This window comes from Bubalus kerabau, chromosome 11 (assembly GCF_029407905.1).
Source record: "Bubalus kerabau isolate K-KA32 ecotype Philippines breed swamp buffalo chromosome 11, PCC_UOA_SB_1v2, whole genome shotgun sequence".
NCBI classification, from domain to species: Eukaryota; Metazoa; Chordata; class Mammalia; order Artiodactyla; family Bovidae; genus Bubalus; species Bubalus kerabau.
In genome coordinates this window covers 101889886-101916639 of record NC_073634.1, presented here as the reverse complement: position 1 = coordinate 101916639, position 26754 = coordinate 101889886, and the positions used below count along the sequence as shown (strand labels likewise).

The following is a 26754-nucleotide window of genomic DNA, read 5'->3' as shown; positions in this document are numbered from 1 at the left end:
CTAAGCTATCTCTGATGCAATTTGGGACTTAGTCCATGTCTACATCAGGCATTTCTTCTGAATTTATAAATACTTCACAAGCTGACTAAGGCAGAACAACCATAACCCAGGCCTGCATGTGAAGATTTGGGCCTCAACTATCAAGTGCTGCTTTACAAGGGACCTCAAGTCTTTGTTCATTCCAGAAATTGTGAAAAGGGGCAACATGCAGGAAGGGGTTGGGTGTAGGGGAGTGAAAGCAGTGGGTCGCTTCAGCTCAGAGTGAAACAGTCAAGGTATTAACCTAATTTCTGAAAGACACTTAAGAGACAAAGGAAATAAAGGGTAAGATCAAGTATTAACCTTTTATTCTCATAATTTTTTTTTTCTTATTTTCCATAAAAATGAGAAAGGCCAACTTTGTTTACTCGGTCATGCGGACTTCTTTAAGGAGTCACCAGATCTATTAAGGGACCTCTTAGATTTGTGGCCCATGGAAATCTCCTCTCTTCGTCACAAGGTACAAATACACAAAACACACATTGACATGACTTCTCGCAGGTACAGCTGTCTTCAGTTGCTTTATTATTGCCCCTCAGCAACAAAATGGTAATGGTAGGTGCTGGAGTGACATCAGGAACGCCAGAAGGAGGCAGTCAGGAAGCCCTTGGGGACAGGAATCTCCCTGTGCTGCAGACATTTCTGGTCAGGCAAAGATAAAGAAAACCAGATGACTCTCTGATAACACTGCTTCCAACGCTTGACAGTTAAAGAAGGATGTGGTACGTAATACATAGTGGAATATTAGCCATAAAAAAGAACAAAATCATGCCATTTACAGCAACATAAATGGATCTAGAGATTGTCATACTGACGGAAGTCAGACAAAGATAAATATCATATATTACTTACATGTGGAATCTAAAAAAATTGTGCAAATGAACTGATTACAAAACGGAAATTAGAGTCATAGATGTAGAAAACTGTGGTTACCAAGGGGGAAAGGGGAGGGGGATAAATTGGGAGATTGGGACTGACATATACACACTACTAAATATGAAATAGTTAATAAGAACCTTCTGTATAGCATATGGAACTCTACTCAATACTGTGTAATGACCTATATGGGAAAAGAGTCTAAAAAAGAGTGGATATATGTATAACTGATTCACTCTGCTATGCAACAGAAACCCACACAACACTGTAAATTAACCACACTCCGATAACACTTAGTTTAAAAGGAAAAGGCTGTGGTAAGACCTCTCCTGCATCAGCTGGAGTGGAGGGCAAAGGTCAGGCTGCCCTTGCGTCTGCCCCACCCTCGTCTCCACACCCTGGCCTCGCGGTTCACTAGTGCTGTTTATCCAACTGAGCTACTGGAGACTGGACGTCAGCAGGTTGTCTTGGTAGATGTACCACAGAGTTCTCAATGATTTGTCAGAATTTACCTCTTCAACTTTTTTGGCACATGGAAAAAGGAAAGGAGTCTAACTCAAAGTACAGTCTGTTCTCATGAAGAAAAGTGACCAGTTCCCTAGACCTGAGACTGAGAAAAGAACCTTGGCCAAAATGCAAAAAAAAGTTATCAGTGAGCTAAGATTCATTAAATATATTTTACATGTATTTTATTCTGCACAGGCAGTATGGACAGTGACACACAGTAAAATAATGAAATGGCAGCCCTTAAGGTAAAGAGGGAATGATGGACAAAAAGTAAGGGGGGGTGGTTTCCTGGTGGCCTAGAGGTTAGAACTCGGTGCTGCAATGCCGAGGGTCTGGGTTCAAGCCCCGGTCGGGGAGTGAAGATCCTACAAGCCGCATGGCACGGCCAAAAAAAAGTAGGGTTCAGAAAAATCAAGGGTAAGAGACTGCAATCAGTCTGGAGGGGAGGTCCAAGACTTGTCAGACACAGACACTGGAGGCTGACAACAGCTTGGGATATGCTGGTCTAAGGGCACCTTACCTCCAAGAACTGCTTGAGGCGTATGAAGGAACCCATCTGCCCTGAGCTTGTGATGGCTTCAATCCTATAAGGAGAGAAAGAAGACAGTACCTATGGTTCACACATATCTTTTGGAGAGGGGTTAGGGACCTGCTGATCTGGAGGAAGTGGCAGAACAAATGATTCCCAGAGATGTCTTTTAGACTTAGGATGCTGTCACTCTACTAAATGGTCTCAGCACTTTATTTCAAAGGGGTAAAGGAGAAGAGAGCACTGTTGCTTCTCAAGGTCTCTATCATCAGGTGAGATGGGTGTCGCCAATGCCTTTCTCCCTTCAGTGAGTTGAGAGGGATGAGAAAGGGCTTGAAGTTGAATCCCCCAAAAGAGTCAAGCAAACTGGCTAATCAATCAGTTTCACCAACTGATTTACTGAGCGGGTTTGACTCCTTGGCTTCCTTCATGACTGCATGTTGTCACCATCCCAGATTATCTGGGGGAGTTTGGAAAACAAGAGAGTTTTAAATGGGATCTGAATCCAAGATCTTCCTAATTTTTTTTTTTTTAGTCAATAATATTTAAGAGAGACTTAGTAGAGTTCAAAAGTGTTTATTCAAATAACAGAGAGGAGAAGGACGGGAGCTGAAGATGTCTCACTCAACACAAGTGCTTCTGACTGAGTCAGAAACAGTATCTGAACTTCCCTGGTGGTACAATGGATAAGAGTCTGCCTGCCAATGCAGGGGACAGGGGTTTGATCCCTGATCTGGAAAGATTCGACATGCTGTGGAGCAGCTAAGCTCATGCCCTTAGAGCCCATGCTCCACAACGAGAAGCCATCTCTGCAATAAACCCGCACCCCACAATAAAGGAGACCCCATCAGAACAACTAGAGAAGGCCTGAGCACAGCAACAAAGACTCAGTGCAGCCAAAACAAATAAAATAAAATTTTTAAAAAAGAAACAGCATGTGACAGCAGCCACAGGCATCTGATTTCATGAGTTTTTACCTACCAAATTCTCTGGTGTCTACTCAACAAGTCTAATACCTGGGGAAGTAGTCCTCTTTGATGAGAAGTATCATCTTCCAGAACTGGACCTGGTACTGCTTCATGAGGGCATTCCCACACACCTAGAGGGGAAGGTGCGCACCACCAGAGCAGGGAATGAAAACGCACACTCAGTCATAAAGGATAATCAGCCCTTTGCCTCTCTTTCCTATCAAGAATTTCAGCCGCAATGCCATTCAGCCAGCTAAGCAAGGGAATTAAAATCCAACTTTCTTCTGAAGCATTCTCATGTATGGTAATACCTCCACATTTAACCAGACCGCCAGGTAGCCAGGTGTTTGAGAGGTTGTGACTCAAACTTAATTTACTATTGATTTTAAAGGAATAGCATTACTTCCCAACCTTGGTAATCAAGGTAGAAGGAATACCCCATGTTTTCAATGACTCAGGATCAATGTTCATTTACTGTGACTGCAGGAGCTGTCAGGTGAGTAGAAACTGTTGGCATTATGGCCCAAGTGGTCTCAGATATGTTACGGCATGTGCTCCAAGCATTTATTCTTTAAGAACCGTCTCTTTTTCACAGAAACCCTTATTCATACCCTATAGTGGGGGCCCCTTATGGGCAGACAGGACTGTACACAGCCTTCTAGATGAGACAGGTACCTGACCCAAGCTGGTTAAACTTACTCTCTCTCCTGTCTATTAGCAATCCCACTGATGGGCACTAGTCCCACTACACTGGGTGACCACACTGAGGCTGAGGGATACAGCCCAGGAGCATCTTCTCCACTGTGTGCCGAGAAGCAGAGAAGGGTGGCCTGCAGAGCAAGCAGAGGCAACCTGCAGGAGGATCAAACATGAGAAGACCATGCAGTCCCAGAGAGGGGCTCCCTTGGTCCCTGGCGACATCCCAGTTCCTGGTTCCAGGCCCTGGTGGGGTTCAACTATGCATCCTAGCCCCCATTCTCCAAGTGAGTCACTTCTATATCCCCAAAGCAAATTCCTTTTCATCTGTACTGGGATGTACAGTTTTCTGTTCTTTATAATGACAAGACATCCACACAGAGAAAGGAAAGTACACTGGGAAGAAAAATCCAAAGCTAGCTTTCTCTTGGAGCTTGGGGAAAAATTTGTAACACTGGCCCCTAATGGTGTTCACCATTAGTCTCTATTTGTTTATTCGTCATGTCATACAGCGGCCCACTGGCGTTCTCTTGTGTGATTATTGTACTACGTACCTCTAAGAAGTCAAAGAGGAGGGTGGCCGTCACATCTGACAGGGGCTCCATGTTTAAGATCTGTGCCAACCAGCGCCAACCATGATTTAAGCCATGAGGGTGAGTCTGGGAGCAGAGAGGCTTGGTCAGGATTTAATCTCATTTTATTAAGAGTTCTAAATTGCCAACGTTATCACCCAGCCATTACCAAGGGGACATGAACCCCCTGATCACCTAACCTAAGCACATGCCACAGGGCAGAAACAACAGAGGCCAAACAAATTCTGTTTTTAAATATTGCAACACACTGGGACCCACACATTCTTCATTGGATTCCTTCAACACACAGCTGTCAGCCTCAGTTTCAGGAATCCTAGTTACTCTTATAAACAGTTATCTTATAGTGACATTTTATTAATTATTCCTGGTACCTTTAGCACAACACCTAGGACATAGCAGGTGCACAGTAACAAGTTCCTAGATTCAGTCAGCTTATATTCCTTTCTCTTTGGGTTTCCAAGTCCACTAACTTCTCCATCTCTCTAATCTCCATTCCTTGCAAAATGAACTAGGCAGGCAGGTCAAAGCCCTGGCCCTCTGCTGTGGCTCTGACATTGACAAGTGTGTATCATTACAACTTGCTAAGCCTCCGTCTGTCCCTCTGTGAAGTAAGGTATGTAACCTTGGTATGTAATTGGTCTCTAAGGCATCAATTAGTCTCTGAACAAATGACTCTGATGATCCAAAAGTTTCCTACCCACTTCTCTAAAGAATACCTACGAAGCAGCACTATTCTTTAACTTGTCACATGATGGGACTGTTCCTCTGAAAGGTCGGTATTTCCTTCAGGTAAGATATACTAACATAGACCCTGGTCCGACCGCTCATTATCCATAGTAACCCTTCTCTGCTACCTCTTGTCGGTTTCCATATGGCCACCGGAGCTGGATGATGGCGGCATAGAGGCGGATCATCCCAGACATGCGCTTGAGAAAGTTGTCCTGCTGCTCTACTTTGGAATCCTTCACTTGGTAGCCAAGCATCCTATGTGGTAAGAAAAAATTCAATGTGATAGAGTCAAAGTGAGGGTGACCAATCCATTACTATTTATGGCTAAAAGTAACAACATACCATTACATCTAAAATTATTATTAATACATTATTACACACGACTACATTGGTAGATATAATTTTGCTTACAAAACACTCACATCCATTGTCAAATCTGCAACATATAAACCTTGAGAGGTAAATTCCCAGAAGGTAATGAATATTATTACCCCCATTTACAAACAATGAAAAACAATCTTTAAGGAGATGAAAAAACTCCCCAGTTTTGAAAATCTATTAATAGTCAAAACAAGGGTAAAATTCTAAGATCCCTGGATTCTAAATCCAGAATTCTTTCCGCTGTACTATATTGATTATTGATACTTAAATCCACAAATTCTAAAAGCCACCCAGTTTGCATGAAAGACACTGTATTCTCTGACAGAATGTTCAAGGTACATAAGAGATGCTCTGAGGAGGGGAAATGAATCTCAAGTCTCTCTCTCTTCCATTCATCACCTGGGGACAGTAAGGAGAACACTTCACCTCTGATAGTCTTCCAAAGCCATTCCCTCTTTGAATGCTGGATAGAAAGGAACAGAGTAAGGACACTTCTTGTGCAGGTGAGCCAGGATGAGGGCCCCTACTCTGGGGTGGAGCTCCCAGATCCCGGACGCCACAACCGCGATGGGGAATGCTGCTTCGTGATGGGAGGCCACTTCCTCCTCCCCTTGTTTCTGGGAGCACAGAGAGGGGAGACTTTAAGTTAATATTCAAGAAAGGCTTAAAGGTTAGGCACCAGCCTCTTCTTCCCATACCTTTGGCAACAGGGTTTCTCACCACAAATTTCTCTGCCAGTTTGTACTGGACAAAGTCCAGGCCCTGTGGATTAAGTGTGACAGACACGGAGCGCCCGCCAGACTGAACAGGTTTTCCAGAAAGTAAGCTGTGGATCTTGTCAAAGATCTCCTTCAGCTTCGAGCCTGGGTATGACAGAGATAGAGTCAGTGATAAGATACAACTGCAGTCAATCTATTTTTTTCATCACTGCAATAACAAAGCCTCTGTATAAACCCAGCCCTACAGAAGTTCAGAGCCTAAAGCCAAAATACAGATGCAGAAACATATGACAATCAAATACATGTTGTGGAGGATCTGAAAGTACATAGGGTGTGGTATTATTTTGAAGGAATTTGTCATTGGTAGAATGAACTAATTCTGAAACTGACACATCAGAGATGAATAGTATAGAAATAAGTGTTGAATTGTTCTAGATGCGACAGGTGTGGCTGATGTGCCTAAAGGAGTCACTTGTAACTCCAGGGAAAACCTTCTAAAGGATCTCCAATTCACAGTGGCTCCCCCTCCTTCTCTTGGACCTACCTTCCTCCATAGAAGCTATTATTACATTCATATTATAGATCCTGTGTGCCCCACCTTCTACACTGGCTAGCTAGATCAAGACGAGTTAAGCTGAGCTAATCAGCCAGTTGACTGAGTCAACTCCCGAATCGGCCAGTCCTGTGACACACATGTAAGCAGTGGTGCTGTCATGCGGACCAAAGAACAGCCGTCCACAAAAGGAGAATGAGGTGGGCAGAGGGAAGCCTAAGAGAAGAGAGAAAAGGGTCCCAACATTTCTGGCTCCTGAGATCCAGCCCCACTCCTGCCGTAGGAAACTGATTTATCTTTAGGACAAACTCCTCACTCTACCTATTTCTCCTTCCTTTCCTTTTTTTTGGCTTAAGCAGATATGAATTAGTTTTTATTATTTAAAATTAATGTTTGAATGAATACAGCATCTCCAATTTACCTGCCAAGTTCCTAATATCCTGCACTAAGTTCATAATCATTTTAAGAAACGTTTAAAAATCTCAGAAATATCCTCCCTAGACCACTGATTCAGTTTCACTGAAAAAACAGGGAAGAGGGGTGGCACCTTTCTTAGGAATTAAGAAAAAAAGGAAGAAACCAAGAGTTAAATAATGAGATGTCATAGAAATTTCAAGGCCAACAATTCCCTGAAAACAGAAGCAGAGACTCTAACCTGAGATGTTAAAATATGTATGTTTCCATCAAATTTACTCAGCTCACGTTCCTGCCAACCTATAACCCTACTATTTCTTTACTGATGGTTTCAGAGGGCCCCACTGGCCAAATCCCCATTCAGTCCCTCTCCCTGTGCCCCTCGAATTAGGAAAATCAGATCCCAGCCCAGTGCCTGACATGGCCTCCCACATCCCATATGCCACAATGGCACCATATCTGTCTTTAAATTCTGCTCCACATTTGACTACTCATGGACATGCACCTTAAAGAGGCAGGAATTAGGTCACCTCTTTCTCAGTCACTCCACACTTACTGAGCACTAACTCTGCAGAATGTCTGTGTCTGACTGGGCTGTAAGCTCTCACAGAGCTTATGATACTGATGGAAACAAAGGGACACAGTTGTGAAGTAGGTAGGAAAATCAAGAACAGCAACTGCTGCTGCTGCTAAGTCGCTTCAGTCGTGTCCGACTCTGTGCGACCCCATAGACGGCAGCCCACCAGGCTCCCCCGTCCCTGGGATTCTCCAGGCAAGAACACTGGAGTGGGTTGCCATTTCCTTCTCCAATGCATGAAAGGGAAAAGTGAAAGTGAAGTCGCTCAGTCATGTCCGACTCTTAGCGACCCCATGGACTGCAGCACACCAGGCTCCTCCGTCCATGGGATTTTCCAGGCAAGAGTACTGGAGTGGGGTGCCATTGCCTTCTCCGAAGAACAGCAAAACCAGAGCCTAATCAGATACAGACAGTGAACCAGAGGAAGCAGTCATGGGGATGACTCCCGGGTTCAGTTAAGGTGACTGAGTAGATAAGGTGTTACTACTGGTTACTTAGAGCAAACCAGAAAAAAGCTGGGCGAGAGTAGGACGATGAGAGGCCAGCTCGGAACATGCTAAACCTGAGGAAGCTGAGAGATACCTAGGCAGAGATGCCCGGCAGGTAGCTGGAGCAAGGTAACCCGAAGCTCAGAGGAAAGGAATGACCCGGAGACTGAGCTGGGTGTCATGTTGCAGAGGTGAAGTTTGAAGCCAGGGGGATCTTAGAATGAGAACTGCAGGGTGAAAGCACACATACCAGCCAGGTGGGGGCAGGAGACTGAGGAGCCCACGAGAGAGAGAGGGGGAGGGAGGAGGAGAAGCTGGAAATTAATGTTGCCTCAGAAGCCAGAGGACTAGAAGTGATAGAGAAGGGAACAGTCAACAGGGCCAAAGGGTAACATGAAGATTAGAAAAGACTGAGAAAACACAAAATCAAAAGAAACAGGTTTTAGAATGTGAGTGACAAGCATGTTTAAAGGGAAAGGAGCATGTAAAGAAAGCCATTTTGTAGAAAACAGAAGAGCTCTCTCTTGAGAGAGATAGGAGGGGATAATAACAAGGCTGCCGAGGCTCGTTCAGGGCCGAGCGGAAGGGGAAGTGTGGGCCGGAAGGGTACTGCATTCTTTGAAACAGGATGGTTTCAAAGCAGGTAAATACAGCTGTGTATTACTGCGGGGGGGGGGGGGGGGTGGTTGGGGGGTTGAGGGGGGAACCTGAGGATCTTACACCTGATGTCTCAGTTTTCCAGATGAAGGAGGAGGCAGGGGTGCCTGTGGTCAACTGAGGGGGAAAGACCGAGGACGAACCTGAGCAGACCAGCGAAGGTGTGCGACAACTGTCTGGTCAACCTTGCCCCTCAATGCCATGGCTATTAAAGGAAATGGCACTTTCAATTCTAGAAAGTGATACATATTTACTTATTTAGACCTTGTTTTGTTTCAGAAGGAATTTCAGGCAGCAAAGTGATATGTAAGTTCAGTCACAGAGCCTCTCAAAGGCAAGAAGTGCAACTTTCCACACTTCTTATGCTATGCTACGCTATGCTACATCACTTCAGTCGTGTCTGACTCTGTGTGACCCCACAGACGGCAGCCCACCAGGCTCCCCCGTCCCTGGGATTCTCCAGGCAAGAACACTGGAGTGGGTTGCCATTTCCTTCTCCAATGCATGAAAGGGAAAAGTGAAAGTGAAGTCACTCAGTCATGTCCGACTCTTAGCGACCCCATGGACTGCAGCACACCAGGCTCCTCCGTCCATGGGATTTTCCAGGCAAGAGTACTGGAGTGGGGTGCCATTGCCTTCTCCGCCACACTTCTTAGGTAACAAGTTAATCAAGGGAACCTGGATAGAGGTTAAGTCAGAGCAGCTTCCCAGCTGCACAAGCTCCCCAGCCACTTGGCAGCGCAGTCTATACTGTGGAGGCTTCCACATCTGAGCTCTGTGAAAATGAACCTCTGTTTCTAAAGAAGAGGGGTCTTTCCCCTGTGTGGTTCTTCCTCTCTAAATCTCAGTCTCTGGAGAAACTGAGTAGGCATTCTCAGCATTCTCATGTATTAACAAGCAGGTTTCGAGTCTGGAAAAGCTAATGTTGTAGGACAAAAGCAAAGAATGCAAGTCACATCCTAGGCTCCCTAAGGGGTGCTTTCCACAGTAACTTCCAATCGTAGCTAAGAGTCTTCCTAAATAATTTACTACTAGTACACAACTTATTTAAAAAGAAAAAAGAGTCAACAAACACATAATGATTACCTTCTACACGCAGAGAGTAAACCAGCCAAGGCACATAGCTTATACACCTGATCCAACAGTCAACATTTGCTCAGACATAATCTATTTATAGGAACCTTACAGACAAGTGGATTTGGAATCTCAATAAACACTGGTACAATGAGGTGAAGGGCCATGTTCTTAGCTCTCTGACCAACCTGCAATGGTAGAGATCTGGCTCACTGGAATAGTGGCAGCCTTCTGGAGGTCCATCTTGATCTTTTTGGCCTGCCAGAGGAAAGTAGCGAGAAGGCCAACAGTGTTTTGAAGAGCTGAGTACATGCCATTAGGATTAGGGATGTGATGTGACAGGTGAGCTACATTTCCTGGGGACATGAGGCTGTGGGGGGGCACCATCAGGCCCAGAGAATGCCCAACTCCTTCCCTCCTACCTGACTGTCTTTGCTGTTGCTCAGGCCCTCGAAGGCCAGCACACACTGACTGGAGGCCTCCTGCAGCTGCTGGTACCACTGCATTGTACTGTCTTGCACCTTCACCTGGAGATCTGAGGAATGAAAGAAAGATGCTTCCATAAAAGGAGAATTGACTGAACACTTAATATGAGCCAGGTACTGTTCTAATGAACTTAAGTAGAATTTACTGAACATTTAATATGAGTCAGGTACTGTTCTAATTATATATGTATTAACTGCTTTCACTGTCATAATAATCCTATAAGGTACATTCTATCATCTTCATTTTATAGATAAGGAAACAGGCATGGAAAGGTTAGGTAATTCAGCAAAGATACAATGCCAGGAAGTAGAAAAACTAGATTCCCACAGATCTGACTCCAAAAGCAGCATTCTCAACCATTATGCTGTATCAATTCCCTCGTGTTTAAACATATATTCTGTACACACTTATTTAAAATACTCAGTAGCAGCAATGTGAAATAATGTATCTACTAGGATTATAGAGAATTTCAAGTCCTCATGGCAAGTGTTGGAATCTGAAGCCAGGCTCCACATCAATCAAAACTGAATGGAAATCATTAAAAGTACCGAATCTTACATTATGTGAAAGTTCTGATAAATTATCCTGTAGCTTAATACAGTATTCAAAACATGTTCTCACTTCTTTTCACATTCTGAATTACACATCACATTAAAGGACCATTTCCACGCCAAGACCCACCTTCGTTCGGCTTCGCCCCTGGGCCCTGGTTGGGAACGGGCAACTCTTTGTGGGCCTCCGGCCTCTGCTGCATCTGTGACTCTTGCTGCTTTATCCGGGCCTCCTCTTCATCCCGCCTCCTCTTCTCCTCACAGGCCCTACGGATCTCCTGATGCAAGTTTGAGAGGAGGTCGCGCATTTCCTGTAGCGCTCCCTCAGCCGCAGCTTGGTCCTCTACTGTGGGAAAGCCGTTCTGTCACGGTGACAGAAGCAGAGCTCAGTGGTTATTTCCTGAGCACCTGAGGTGCTGAATCATGCATCACACAAATCCATGTATTTCTAAACTGGAATTGTGCCAAGGAAGTACCCACGGTCAACATGTTGATACCTACTGCTTTCCTGTCCTCTTAAAGGTAATACTGATTTCCCATCACATCCACAGTACCGAAGGGGAGAGCTTTCAATGCTCTCACCAGCACTGGGAACCAGCCTGTGTTTTCTAATACCTTTTCCCACTAATAAGTGATACGGCTTCGTGAAGAAACACGCAATTTTAGATATGGAGAAGAAAATGTTCAAGATGAGGTAGAAAACACCTTGCTTGTTTTCTGCTGCAACAGCTACTACTGGGGCCATGTCCAAGGGACGGAGAAGCCAACGTGAAGGTGTTCCCATACACAATTTGAACGACAAACTACGATAGATGACATTATACATCAAGTATATCAAGTTCCCATGTTCTATGATAGTAAAAAAACAAAACAAAACAAAACCTCAAGTCACTGTGGGAAAATGCTAGGATAGCAACTCTATACTCTGAAGACTGATCAAAGGAAAGACTCAAATATTTATCCTTCCTTCCCTATATAGACTGTACTTAAGAAAGTTTATGGGGAAATTTTCTTTGTAGTAGAATTCTAGCTAAAAAATACAGAAAAATGATAGAAAAACTTAAAATTTACCACCTCTAATGAAATAACAAGTATGAGTAAGGATCAGCAATGGCTACTAAATCATTAGCTAAAGACTCACTGAAATCTTTAAACTGGAAAATAACCCTGACAGTATCTGAAACCACCAGTTGACCTTAATAACATCACAGGCGGAAAGACCGTCAGTACTCTATGCCTCCTGCTGTGATTCATTAACAAACACACCCCCAACTATGAAGTACTGCTGTGGGGAAAATCAAATGTGACCCGATCAAGCCTCTAGACTATGCTGTCCAGGAAGGCAGCACACGTAGCCACACATGGCTCTTTACATTTAAATTGAAAACTTTCTAAAAATTAAGATACAGTTCTTCAGTCACACCAGTCACATTTCAAGTGCTCAATGGCCATGTGTAGTTACTGCATGGCACAGATATGAACGTTTCCATCATCACAGAAAATCTGTTAGCTCTGCCCTAGAGAAAGTTACAAATTCACAGAAATACAGGGAATAAAAGAACATATAAAAATACACCAAAGGGTTAGGGTTAGCAATTGCACTGAAATTTTCAGAATGCAGAAGATTCTATTCACAACAATCAGATTCTTAAACAATGGCAAAAGAAAATAGAGAGAGAGAAGGGAGGGGCAGTCTTGAGATTAAAAGACTTAATTAAGTAACAGACACAGCACACCAAAAAGTTGAACTGAGTATGGATGCTAATTTTCCAATCAGTTATAAAAAAAATTATTGAGATAACTGGAGAGATTTGAACACTGACTAGACATTTGATCATACTGAAGAAATTATTAGTTTTTTAGGTATGATATTAGCGTTTTGGTTATGTTAATACAGAGTTTTAGCTTTCAGAGATACATACTAAAGAACTTTCCAGATGAAGCAGAATGCCTGAGATTTACTGTAAAACCGTCTGAGGGAAGGGGTGCAGGTGGCACCATAGACAAAATGAGACTGTCATGTATGGATTCTTGTGGAAGCTGGGGAATGGGTGCCCAATGTACATTATGCTGTTCTCTCCACTTCTATGTAGGTCTGATATTTTTCAAAAAGGAGGACAAACAAAAACCCCAAAGAGAGATATGAAAGGTAACAATAAACTTCTGCCTTAAATGTGATGAATGCTTAAAGCTCTTTCTTTTTCTTAGCCACGCCATGCACCCTGTGGGATCTTAGCTCCCCACCGAGGGCCTGAACCTGGGCCCTTGGCAGTGAAAGCAGAGTCCCAACCACTGGACCACTAGGGAATTCCCAGTGCTTAAAGTTCTTAATATTTAGAATTCATACAAGTTGATTTTTTTAAAACACAAACTCTCATAGAGATATGAACTAAGGACAAAGAGCATACAATTCATAAAAGTATGAACTGGTACAACTTAGAGATGTTAACAGTTCAACAATAAGTGTTTTCAATAAATTTGGTATGGTTATGTTGGAAGTTATGTGATTTCATCTGTTCAAATATTTGGGCTTCCCTGATAGTTCAGTTCGTAAAGAATCTGCCTGCAATGCAGGAGACCCTGGTTTAATTCCTGGGTCGGGAAGATCCACTAGAGAAGGGATAGGTTACTTATATTTACTGAATACCTATTACGTGTCCATAGCTGCAGTTTTTAACACTGCCTTAAAAACACCAAAGTATGTGGCACGATTATAGTAATTATGCTTTCAAAATGTCATGTTAACTGGAAAAAGCAACATACATTTCTGTAAGGTTTTAACTTTTATCATAAACATGGCAGGTGTCCAGTATATATTAATGAACTAAAGTGTTCTGCAATTAGACAAAACAAATATTTTTTTAACCTAAGGTAAGAAACTCTCTATCTACAGAAGCCCAATTAGGGTGGGGAATCTCTCACTTACACACACACACACACACACACACACACACACACTCTGTCAGAGAAGAAATAAATGCTAACTGTGGTTGTCTCCAGGTAAGAGGGTGACAAGTGATAATAAGCAGGTGATATTTTTAAATCACAAAACCATTTTGCTTTAAAAGCTCTTCATTTCAAAGACAGGAGAGAGAATGTTCTTGAAGCCCCCTCACCTCAGAAGTGGCCCGGATGATCCCTGAGACAAGACTGCACAGCTGGTTGCCTCGGGTCCGGAAGGCAGACAGGTCGACCTGGAGCAGGTCCCTGTGCTGGTCCGAGGCGTCCAGCTGCTGGCTGAGGTGCAGCACCTCCTCCTGCAGGGCGTAGAGGCCGCGCAGGCGGGCCTGGCCTTCTTCCTTCCGGAGCCGCTCCTGCTCCTCTTGCTTCAGGCGCTGCTGCTCCGCTTCCCGCAGCTTCAGGTTGAGAATCTACAGAAAGGGCTGTCAAGTTAAGGGGCTCCTGGACTTCTCCTTCTACATTCCTCCAGTCCCACGTGGACTGCCTGTTCTCACAGATGGGCCCCAAGTCAGCCACAGAGTGGCAAGACAGGGGCGGGTCATCTATGACTGCCAGACAGTGAACACCCACACGGATTCTCCCAGGCGCTGACCTTCGCTCTGTGACGATGCTCGGCTTTCAGCTTCTCTTGCTGCCCCAGGGCTTCTCTGGAGCTGAACGAAATATGGAGGGAGGAAGAGTCAGGGACGCTTCCTAAAATTGTTCTGCCTCTCTTTGATTTGCATTGGTCATCTTTCCAAGGTTGATCCTTTTTCTAGGTTATAAGCTTCTCTGGCTATTTTATTTTGGCATGTAAGGACTCAGATTCTTCCCTCTGGGTTTTATGTTGGGAAAGAGCTCTGGTTGACCATGCTGACATTCCCCTTGTAATTCAGGGAGACTTACCTCTTCTCCATTACTTCCCGTAAGTCCTGGAATTCTTTATGATGCTTCAGTTCCTTTCGTTCATCAAACCGCTTCAGCTGTTCAGATGCCATCTCAGAAAGGGCCCGCACCTTCTTCTCCTGCTCCTCCTGCCACTGCCTCAAGCCCTCCTGCAAAGGGTCAGTACCTGCTCTCTGGAGCTCCATTATACCCTGCTCATCTACCCCTGTGAGATGCCCTCCCATCAGGCCTTAACCCCATCAAAGATACTCCGGGGCATGGAATCATCTTCCTACTTCTCAAAATCTTTGCTTGAGTCACCTGTCCCCTTTGGGTCAATCTTTAAATTCAGCTGTTGTGGAAAGCTTTTCCAGTTTGCTCCATACTGTTCCTGTCACTCCAGCATAAGCAAGAATGGACGGGATTTTACCAATATATTATCAAATAGCCCTGCACTTTTAACTTTCCAACCTGTGCATTTTTTTTTTTTGGCCATGCCCTGTGGCTTGTGGGATCTTAGCTCTCCCACCAGGGATCAAACCTGGGTTCTCAGCAGTGAAGGCAGGGTGTCCGAACAACCGGACTGCCAGGGAATTTCCATCCTGTGTATTCTGATGAGGGCTTCAGGGTCATCTACAGAAATTCGTATTCTAATTCTGTAACTATGCTATTCCTATCTCACTCCTTTCCATAAGTTATTATCTCTGCCTAGATTCTTTTCCTCCATCTTCACTTAGGAACATCCCTTTCTTATGTACCTAAAGGTACCAGGTATTTCATTTATTATTACAAGAGTACTCACATTTGACTTTTAAGGGCAATTAGACATTTTAACTATCAAAATTTAAAGTATACATATCCTCTGACACTTGTTCCATTTTACGAACTTGTCCTGAGGATATACTTGCCTATGTGTGCAATGATATATGCATAAAAATGTTCATTACAGCCCTGTTGATAATGAATTTGAAACAATTTAAATCAACAAGGAAATAAGTATAGTAGGTCATCCTAGAGAATACTCTGTGTTCTTTAAAGAGAATGACATACTATATATATATATATAGGCATGGAGATATATCAAAACATACTGTTAAAAGATATCAAGGTATTCTATTTTGAAACTTATTTTGCAACACGAGGGGGATTATCAACAGTGAAAAACTCTCTACTTAGGTCTGGAAGACAGAAAGACCATGGACAAGTGATGACTGACAGAGCAGAGCTGAGAAAACCCGAACACACACACTCTCTGTCTCCCTCTAACCATCCCCCACCGTCTCCACGGCTACATCCTTGAATCTAAGCACTCATCACCCTTTTTCATCCAGTGTCAAAGTGACGGCTTAGTGAGTGTTGCTCTCTCTTACTCAGACTATAATAGCCTTCTAACTATAGTTCACTCATTTCTCTTGCTTACTTCTGCCCCTCCCTCCAGCAAATAAACTCTATGAGGATATGGATTGTGTCTCCTTTGTTCATTGTTTTATCTAGACCTACATTCTAAAGGAGATCAGTCCTGGGTATTCATTGGAAGGACAGATGCTGAAGCTGAAACTCCAATATTTTGGCCACCTGATGCGAAGAGCTGACTCATTGGAAAAGACTCTGATGCTGGGAGGGATTGGGGGCAGGAGGAGAAGGGGACGACAGAGGATGAGGTGGCTGGATGGCATCACCAACTTGATGCACATGAGTTTGGGTGAACTCCGGGAGTTGGTGATGGACAGGGAGGCCTGGGGTGCTGCGATCCATGGGGTCACAAAGAGTCGGACACGACTGAGCAACCAAACTGAACTGAACTGAGAACAAAAGCGCTCAATAAATATTTGGTGATTCCATGAATAAACAGATGAGGGTAGATGCTAGAATTTCACTTTATAAACTCACCTATCTGTAAAAATTTTTACAAAAGCATGCATTGTTTTTCTAATGAAAAAAGTAGTCACCTGAAAGTATCACACCATTGTTAATCGGCTATACCCTAGTACCAAACAGAAATTAAAAAAATAATAAAGTTAAATAAACATTAAAATAGTGTTATCCTTTTTTCAAGAAGCTGTTAAGGTCCATCTTCTCAGTATAACCTTATCTGACAATGCAGATCATCTTCAAATTTTGGAAAAGTAAATGGAAGCCAGGAAAGTCTCAGTTATCTTCCTAGGGTCACAGGTAAAATAGAAAAGCTAGGACCTGAAACCAGCTTTGACTTGAGAGAGCTTACCCGTGACTGTTACATTGTAACCATCCCCCTAACTGAGATGAAGCCACTAGTAGGTGGGGCACTGTGATCACACGGTGATCAGCATGTGGTGGACATTCTTAGTCCCTGAGGAACTGCATTTGAATGTGGCTCCCTAGGGTCAATGTCAAGCCTGCCTTACTTCACAGGTTACTTACTGCTCCTTTCATTCTGTGCACCAGCTCATACATTCGGATGCAGCCTTCCACTTTCATCCCCCGGGGGGACTGAAGTACCATAGGCTCTGTATGTGGAGACTCACGTTTGTCCTGTATAGACAGAAGACGGAAAAATTAAGCTTTTAAGATGGTCAAGTTGGTATTATTCTGTCTGAACAAAAGCCACATCCCTGCTTACAATCAGCAACCAATAACAACAAAACAATTTAGGTTAGAACCAAGGTGCTTTTCATGATATTGACCTTATTCTAATTGTTCTCCTTAGCAAATTAAGTGTGTGTTTTTGCTTTGGACAGTTTTTTTGTGTTATTTTTTTCTGCTTGCTTCTTTATTTTGATATGCCTAGCGTATTCCCCTTTCTTTTCTAATAAGTGTCCATTTTTGCTGGGGTGGATTGGACAGAGAAACCCCAGCCCACATTCCTAGTTCATCCATGGCCCCTAGCCTCAGGGGTCAGTAGCCATAAGATCAGCCCATCAATCAAAGTACTCTATCCCTCTGTACCCAGTGTCTACTTCAGGAATGAGGCTTATGACTTAAGCCAGAGTCTACCTCTGAACTTTTCTTTTTTATATATATAATTATATTTATTTATTTTTAATTGATTGATGACTGCTTTACAACTTCTGAACTTTTCCAATGGAGGTATTTTGGAGGGCTTTCTCTTCTTCTGGGAACGCTAACCTAAGCAGGTATCTGTCTAGGGCTATCAACAGACATCCTGCCACACAGTCTATCTGAAAGATGAAATCAAGAAGTTACACAGAACTGAGAGAAGAGAAGCAAAGCCCCGTGTTTGAGTCACTGGATCAAGTCAGAAATAATATCAAGGAGAGACAAGCAGAAAATAGATCCTCCAGATCAAACTGATTCCACATTCCTAGACTTCCTGGTTATATGAACTATTAAATTTCTCCCCTGACCCCTTTGTTTCATTTAAGCTAAACTAGGTTTTCTGTTACTTAAATACCAGAAATTCCTAATGATACAATTTGTTATTTAAAGCCATCCAAAACTTTACTTAAACCTTAAGAATTATGGATTTTTATACCTGGAGAGGCCCTCAACAATTTAGTCCAGTACCAGATTTACAGATGAAGAAACTGAGGGAAAAGGGAAGAAACTGTAGGGAGAGAGGCATCTTTCCCTCAGATGCCTGTCTGAGGGTATGCCACAATACTGGCACGATCAGAACTGGAAACTGCTGCCTCTGAGAAGCTGCTCACAGAAACTTTTTTTTAATCTTGAAATAATTACAACTCATTGGAAACTGCAAAAAATGTACAGGGAGGCTCACGCACTCTATATTTACCCAGTTTCCTCAAATAGTAACGTCTTTCATAAATGCAATAAAATATCAAAAACAGTAAACTGATGGTACAAGTCACATAACTTGTTCAGATTTCACCAGTTCTGACAGGAATTCATTTGGGTGTGTGTAGTTTTATGCCATTTTATCTCATGTATAACAACGATTATAAAGGTCAGAACTGTTCACCACAGAGATCCCTGGTGCCACACCTTTACATCTCCTACCCGTTCTCCAACTCTATAATGACTGTATTTCAACAACCTTAAATAAATGGAACCACATGGCACATAATCTTTTTTCTTTTGGCTGCTCCACGTAGGATCTTAATTCCCCAACCAGGGATCAAACCTGCGTCCCTGCACTGGAAGCCTTCATCCCAGTTTTAATTTGCATTCCGTTAATGCCTAGTGACTGAACATATTTCTGTGCACTTATTTTGTCATCTGTGTATCGTCTCAGGTGAAAATGTCTGTTCATATCTTTTGGTCACTTTCTAATTGAAGGTTAGAAAGTTTCTGTTTAACCTTTGAGAGTTTTAAAAATATATTCTAGATATATAAACCTTTGTCAGACATGTGATTTGCAACTATTTTCTTCCAGTCACAAGTATATTATTTTTCTACTGAGAATTTTTAAAAAAACATTTACTTATTTATTTGGCTGCGCAGAGTCTTGCAGCATGCGGGATCTAGTTCCCTGACCAGGGATCAAACCCAGCCCCTCTGTGGGGCTGTGAGGAGTTTTAGTCACTGGACCATCAGGAAAGTCCCAAGGTTTTTTATTTGATGAGGTCCAATGTATTAATTTTTCCTTTTATGGATTTAGTTTTTAGTGTCAAATCTAAAAACCCTTCAACTGGCCCTAGGCTCTGATAATGTTTTTTTATCCTAAATTCTCATAGTTTTACATTTTGAGTTAATTTTAATGTAAGTTATGAGGTTTAGGTTGAAGTTCATTTTTGCACCTATGATGTTCAATTGCTAGATTTAAAGCCTAGTATTTTTAAAGATGAGGTGCAAAATACAAACTAAAAAGTAAACTTCTTATGTATGGAATCATGCAGTCTTTCATAATATGAATAACCATCTCTGTCCTATATTACTTTTTAGGATTATTATTTACTGTACAATAAATTGTTACTTATTGCAAATAACTCTCACAAAGACATTTCCCCAAAGAAGTTATACAAATGGCTAATAAGAACATGAAAATATGCACCACATCACTAATCATTAAGGAAATGCAAATCAACACCATAGGAGATATACTTCTTACCCACTAGGACGGCCACTGTGGGGGAGGAAAAAAAACCAACAGTAAATAACAAATATTAGCAAAGGTATGCAGAACTGAAACCCTTGTGCGCTGCTAGTAGGAATATAAAACGGTACACTTGCTGCGGAAAACAATATGATGGGTCCTCAAAAATTTAAACACAGAACTACCGCATGATCCATCAATTCCACTTCTGGGTACATACCCCAGAGAACTGAAAACAGCTACTCAAACTAATAGATGTCCATGCATGTTCATAGCAGCACTAGTCACCAACAGCCAAAAGGTGGAAGCAATCCAAATGTTCAGTGACAGGTGAATACAGTGGAATACTATTCAGCCTTAAAAGGAAGGAAATTCTAGCACATGCTACAACATGGATGAACCCCTGAAGACAGTATGCTAAGGGAAATAAACCAGTCACAAAATGACATATATGATTCCACTTAAATCAAGTATGTAGAACTGTCAAATTCATGATGGTTTTTAGAGACTGGGGATGGGAGGAAATCAGGAGTTACTGATTAATGAGTATTCTTAGTTTGGGATGATGAAAAAGTTCTGGAGATGAATAGTGGTGATGGTTATACAACACTATGAATGTGCTTAATGCCACTGAACTGTGACATTAAAAATGGTTAAATGGTAAATTTTATGTCATGAATATTTTGCTAATTAAAAAAATATGTTTGCACCCTTTTATCTTTGATGCCTGTTATTCGGGCATTTAAGACAGCTAGAAGATATACTTTAAGATTAAAAAGAGAAAGATCTCTCTGCACAAAGTTTTTCAGAGAAGTATTTTTAAAAGCAATGAAATGGAAAAACAAAAATGCTAAATAATAAAGGAATAGTTCAATAAATTACAGGATATTACATATCCTGTAAGTAGATATTTACAAAGGTGGAAATAACATGAACAAATAATTCAAATAGTTAGCAAACAAAGTAAAGTCAGGAAGGAAAATTAGAACATGAAAGTACACATACAATTTAATTATGCAAAGGTATACGGATGCAGGCTTATGAGACTGGAAAGGAGTAACTGTTGACTGAAATGATGAGATCACAGGGAGATTTAACTTCTTCCTTTTGATGCAATGCTTTCAGTAACCAAAAATTTTCAGTGAGTATGAACAAAAAGGACTTTGTCTTTTGGAACCCAAACATGAAAAAAGTAATCTCTACCTTTCTAAAGAGTTGCCTAGTCTTATTCTGCTGACACAAAAACCTTGAAAAAGCAAAATAATGCTATAATGCATTATTTTAGTTTAGAAGGCTTTTCTTCTTTACATTCTTAGGCCAAATACTACTTCCTATATCTTACTTTGATCCAGAAAGGATTTAATGCAGCTTATAAAGAACATAAAATATAACAAGCACAAATTAACAATCAGAAAACATATTAAACAGAATGATGCAGATATATAGAGATAGAGACAGAAACGAATCATCTGTAAGATATATTGTCAAAAAACTAATACAATTATGTAAAGTTTAAAAATAAAATATTAAAAAAAAAAAAAAGAAAGAAAGATATATTGTCAAGTGGAAACACAGAAACCAATGAAAACAAACAAGATTCACAATAGTATATTCTAGCAACTTTGTTTAAAAATAAAGAAAAAAAAAAACAGAAATAAAGAAAAAGAAGTATACATGGGAGCCTCTCTGACCACCCAGTGGTTAAGACTCTGTGCTCCCAATGTAGGGGGCAAGTGTTTGATCCGTGGTCAGAAAACTAAGATCCCACAGGCCACATGCCACACAGTCAACAGATTAATTTAAAAAAATATAATTACCAAAAAGAAAATACATATGTTCTTACATATCTGTACTTATACAAACTAACTCTGGAAACAGGAAGAAAGAGAAGAGCAAAGCACAGCAGAGCATCAATAACAATTTGTTTTTAAGTGGGAGAACTATCTCACCGTCTGTTGCCCCCTTCTCCTCTTGCCCTCAATGGAGGTGACAGAGGATGAGATGGTTAGATGGCAGCATCAGCTCAATGGATGTGAGTCTTACCAAACTCCAGGAGATAGTGAAGGACAGGGAAGCCTGGCATGCTACAGTTCATGGGACTGCCGAGTCGGACACAACTCAGTGACTGGACAACAATAACAACAAGTAAGAGAAACAAAGGCAGGAACAAAATCGAACCAAAAAGGTACCAACTCATTTGGAACCAGTGATAAGGTATGTAAATCTAAGAGCAAGTATAAAATTCATTCTCAGTCTTTCAGCAGGCAACAACAAAAAGGGAGACCTTAAGAGTTAAACAAATGTAATGCTTATGAGAAAAAACAATCCAACTGCTCAAGAAATTAACCACTATTCTTGGTATTAAGAGAGGAATTTCTCTCTCTGGTCTTCATAAAAAGATGTGGTAAACACTGTTCCTACAGATAGCTCCATGAAGAAGAAGCAATCATTACTTTCTCAGAGTAAAGTCATTGTAGCACGACAATGGTATTATAAGTTAGACACTCCAACTTTGCAGCCACCATTGTCTTCTGTCCTAAGCTGAGTAAAAACCTTACCCTGGTTCCATCTGATGTTGCTGAGGAGACCGGTGAGTAGGCAGGGTTTCTGAGAGGAGATCTGGGAACAGATGAAGGTTGGTCGAGGGCTGAAGTAGACACAGAGGATGCTGACGTCTCAGAGGGAGGTGCGTTCTTTTGTATGTGGGGCAGGACATGATCTACTACCCATCCAGAGTACGAAGACAGCTTAGGAAGAGACATACATTCTTGTAAAACATCCTAGGAGACAAGATAAAAGTTAAGTCCAACTTGCATGTTAACTGATCTAAGAAACCAAAAAATAATTTTGTCCTTATAATCCACTATATGCTTTACTGAAAACCTAAGAAGTCCTAATAAGCATTAATATATACATACATTAATATATACATACACATACATTAATATACATACATTAATATATACATATATATACACATATACATTCATAGCGACTTAGCAGCAGCATATGTATATATACATACATATGTATGTGTGTGTATATATATATATATATATATATACACACACATATGCTGCTGCTGCTGCTAAGTCGCTTCAGTCATGTCTGACTCTGTGCGACCCCATAGACAGCAGCCCATTAGACTCCTCTGTCCCTGGGATTCTCCAGGCAAGAATACTGGAGTGGGTTGCCATTTCCTTCTCCAATGCATGAAAGTAAAAAGTGAAAGTGAAGTCGCTCAGTTGTGTCCGACTCGTAGCGACCCCATGGATTGCAGCCTACCAGGCTCCTCCATCCATGGATTTTCCAGGCAAGAGTACTGGAGTGCAGTGCCATTGCCTTCTCCAATATACATACATACCAAGACCCAAAGTAACTGTATTAACAATCAGAGATGAAAAGAAAGTACAATAGTTTCTTGATAATGATCTTGACTACTATCTTTTTAGAGTATCAGACTAAACCATCCTAACTGCAGAAAAAGGAACAATTCACAAAGATGGTCATTAAAGTAGACCTGAAAGCAACCTAAAACGTTGGAATGGAGAAGAATGTATGAGGAATTTTGAAGTAAACTATGGCATACACACGACATGAGTCTGAGTGAACTCTGGGAGTTGGTGATGGACAGGGAGGCCTGGCGTGCTGCGATTCATGGGGTCGCAAAGAGTCGGACACGACTGAGCGACTGAACTGAACAGATGGCATAAACACTCAGTGAATATTAGTCATTTAAAAGTGCTGTGAATTCTATGTAAGATTCAATTTTTTTTCAGTTTTATTGAAAAACAGACATACGTCACTATAAAAGTGTAAGGTGTAAACATGATGGTTTGATTTACATAGATTATAAAATGATTAAATAGGTTCAGCTAACATGCATCTTATCACATGTGTGCACACATGCCAAGTCGGTTCAGTTGTGTGCAACTCTTTGTGACTCTATGGACTGTAGCCTGGCAGGTTCCCCTGTCCATGGGATTCTCAAGAATACTGGAGTGGGCTGCTGTGTCCTCCTCCAGGAGATCTTCCCAACCCAGAGATTGATTCCCACATCTCTTACATCTGCACTGGCAGGCGGGTTCTTTACCACTAGTGCCATCTGGAAAGCCCATCTTCTCATATAGGTAAAATCAAAAGAAAAAAGGACTCTCAACATGTACTCTCTTAACTTTCTTATATATGGTATAGCTGTGTTAGCTACAGGCATCAAATTGTATCTTACATCCCTAGTACCTTTATTTTTGGATCCCATTTCAAAAGGTGTTTTTTTGTTTACTTTACGTTTCTGATATTTCATTGTTAGTGTAAAGAAATGCAACAGATTTCTGAGTGTTAATCTTGTATCCTGCTCCCCTGCTAAATTTATTTATCAGTTCAAGCAGTTCTTGTGTGGAGTCTTTAGGGTTTTTTACATACAGTATCATGGCAGCTGTATATAATGACAATTTTACCTCTTCCCTTCCAATTTGGATACCTTTTTATTTTTTCTTGTCTGACTGCTGTGGCTAAGACTTACAATACTATACTGGACAGAAGTGGTGAGAATAGGCCTCGCTGTCTCGTTCCAGATTTTAGTAGGAAGTTTTTCAGCTTTTTACAACTATGGAGTATTGTGCTGGCATGTGAGTATGTCATAAGTAGCTTTTATTATGTTAAAATAGGTTCCTTCTATACACACTTTGGTAAGAATGGATTTTTGTCATGAATGGATGTTGAATTTGAGTCAACAACTTCCTCCTCATTCTTTACACCAAAATTAATTCCAGAAGCAATGCTTCAAATGTAAAAATAAAACCACACATACAAAAAACACCATAAAACAGGAATAAATTTTAACTAACTAGAAAAAAAAAATGCAATGTATGACTCAGATAAAGTAATATTACCCCTAATACATAAAGAACTTACACAATACTGGCAAAACCCCGACAAGAAAATGAGCAAAATGAGCCTAAGAGATATAAACTGGCAATTAAAAAATAAAGATATAAAATTGGCTCTTAACACCATTTGGGCACATCACAGAAAAGGTTGATTAAGAGAGAAGTCACCAAAAAACGCTAAGAGTGGAGGTTTGACAAAATACGAATTATGTACATTAGTATTAGGAAAAATGATGAATTTTAAGTGGAAATATCTAGCAGATACCATTGTGATCAACTGATAAGTGTTAGCATCACCAGTGCTGGGATGGGCTGAAGCAATTATGTGCTACGGATTTAAGTTACTGAGAACACCTCATCATTTCTGCGTTATTCGTGCCAAGAATGCATAACCCGAGTCGACATCGAACAGACTGATGGAATTCATCAAACAGACTCATGATGGAATTCATCCTATAGAATGTAAGGTATATATACTCTTTAAAACTGTCAAAGACAGAGAAATGCTTTATAAGTGCTATATATTTCCGTTTGAAGAGACTTCATATCTGTAGCTAGATTACGAGCAACGCGGGAAAAGGCTATGCCTTAAATATCGCGACATTCCCCACCTGCGCGGTCTATTACACGGTTTAGCACATCTTAGATGCAGCGACCACGCCCCCACTGTTTTCAGGTGTGCCCGATGCCATCTAAAAATTTGGTCAGGGTAAGAGGAGAAGGGCGCGCGCCACAGAGAAAGAGACGGTTGGATGGCATCACTGACTCAATGGACATGAGTCTGAGCAAGCTCCGGGAGATAGTGAAGGACAGGGAAGCCTGGCGTGCTGCAGTCGCCAAGAGTCAGGCACGAGTGAGCGACTGAACAACCACCACCACCAACCGCTCACCGCTCAATCTGGATCTCCCAACACAAGAGACGCGCAGTAATAAACTGACCCTGAGAGGCCAGGGCTGCTTTGACAACCAGAGCGGAGGCGCCTAACTTCGGCAGCGGGGAGCAATGAAGCCTTCAGAGAAGAGCATTTCTGAAGGGGAGCTCCTGAGAAGCTAGAATAGTGGAGAGAAACAAACTCTAGGACACGGCGACGCACACACAGGAATCAAGAAGCGGACGCGTGTTGTGACAAAGAACGCAGGGCCTCCTCGGAGGAGGGCTTGCCAAAGGCTAAGGAAGGGCAGAGGCCCCGGACGAGCGGCGGGTGGGACCGCCGCCCGCTTAGGGGCCACTGCTCACCTCACCCCGCAGCAGCCAGTCGCGGTCGTAGCAGAGGCGACCTTTGTCGGAACTGCGCAGAGCCTGCAGAGTTTCCCAGCAGCGACCCTCAGAAGGCATGGCCTGCCCAGCTACAGATCTTTAGACGCCCCGCTTGTGACAAAACAAATCCTCGAATCAGCCGCCCGGAAACAGGTCCTAGCTTCCGCTTCCGGGGCGCACAGGCAGGAGCACAGTTCAACTCCGCCCCCATGGCTGCGTGGCCCCGCCTCTCGCACCAAGCCCGCCACCCATGCGCCTGCGCACAGGACTTGGCCCGTGGCTCCTGCTTCCTGCCATGGGTTTAGACCTGGGAGCTTCGGTTGGGTGGGCCTTATAAGTTACAGAAAAGTGAATAGGTTTGATGAGGTTGTCAAGTTGGAATCCTCATACACTACCAGTGGGACTCTTAGATGAGGCAGCTCCTGTGGAAGACAGTCTGGCAGTTCCAGGGGTTGACTGTGCCCTTCCACTGCCGGGGAGGCTTGGGTTCCACTGCCGGGGAGGCTTGGGTTCCATCCCAAGTCAGGGCATTAAGCTTCAGCCTGCCATCCAACCGTCTCATCCTCTTGCCCCGTTCTCCTCCTGCCCTCAATGTTTCCCAGCAACAGGGTCCTTTCCAATGAGTTGGCTCTTCGCATCAGGTGGCCAAAGTATTGGAGCTTCAGTTTCAGCATCAGTCTTTCCAAGGAATATTCAGGGTTGATTTCCTTTAGGACTAACTGGTTTGATCTCCTTGCAGTCCAAGGGACTCTCAAGAGTCTTCTCCAACACCACAGTTCAAAAGCATCAACTCGTCAGCGCTCAGCTTTCTTTATAGTCCAACTCTCACATCCATACATGACTACTGGAAAAACCATAGTTTTGACTAAGATGGACCTTTGTCAGCAAAGTGATGTCTCTGCTTTTTAATATGCTGTCTAGGTTTGTCATAGCTTTTCTTCCAATGAGCAAG

The 26754-nt window shown here is 42.3% G+C and overlaps 1 protein-coding gene across 1 annotated transcript; it reads right to left on the bottom strand.

Annotated features, from left to right (window-relative positions):
- Nucleotides 1-318: 318 nt before the first annotated feature.
- Nucleotides 319-26007, bottom strand: GLE1 (GLE1 RNA export mediator). The gene is made up of 16 exons (XM_055541306.1): nt 25782-26007; nt 22214-22435; nt 17063-17173; nt 14684-14832; nt 14391-14451; nt 13954-14208; nt 10968-11199; nt 10223-10335; nt 9989-10058; nt 6039-6181; nt 5745-5935; nt 5063-5192; nt 4170-4274; nt 2968-3050; nt 1943-2006; nt 319-681 (listed from the first exon to the last, which is right to left on the bottom strand). The coding sequence occupies exons 1-16, from the start codon at nt 25878-25880 to the stop codon at nt 613-615; spliced, it is 2097 nt and encodes a 698-aa protein (XP_055397281.1). The 5' UTR covers nt 25881-26007; the 3' UTR covers nt 319-612.
- Between the last annotated feature and the right edge of the window lie 747 nt (nt 26008-26754).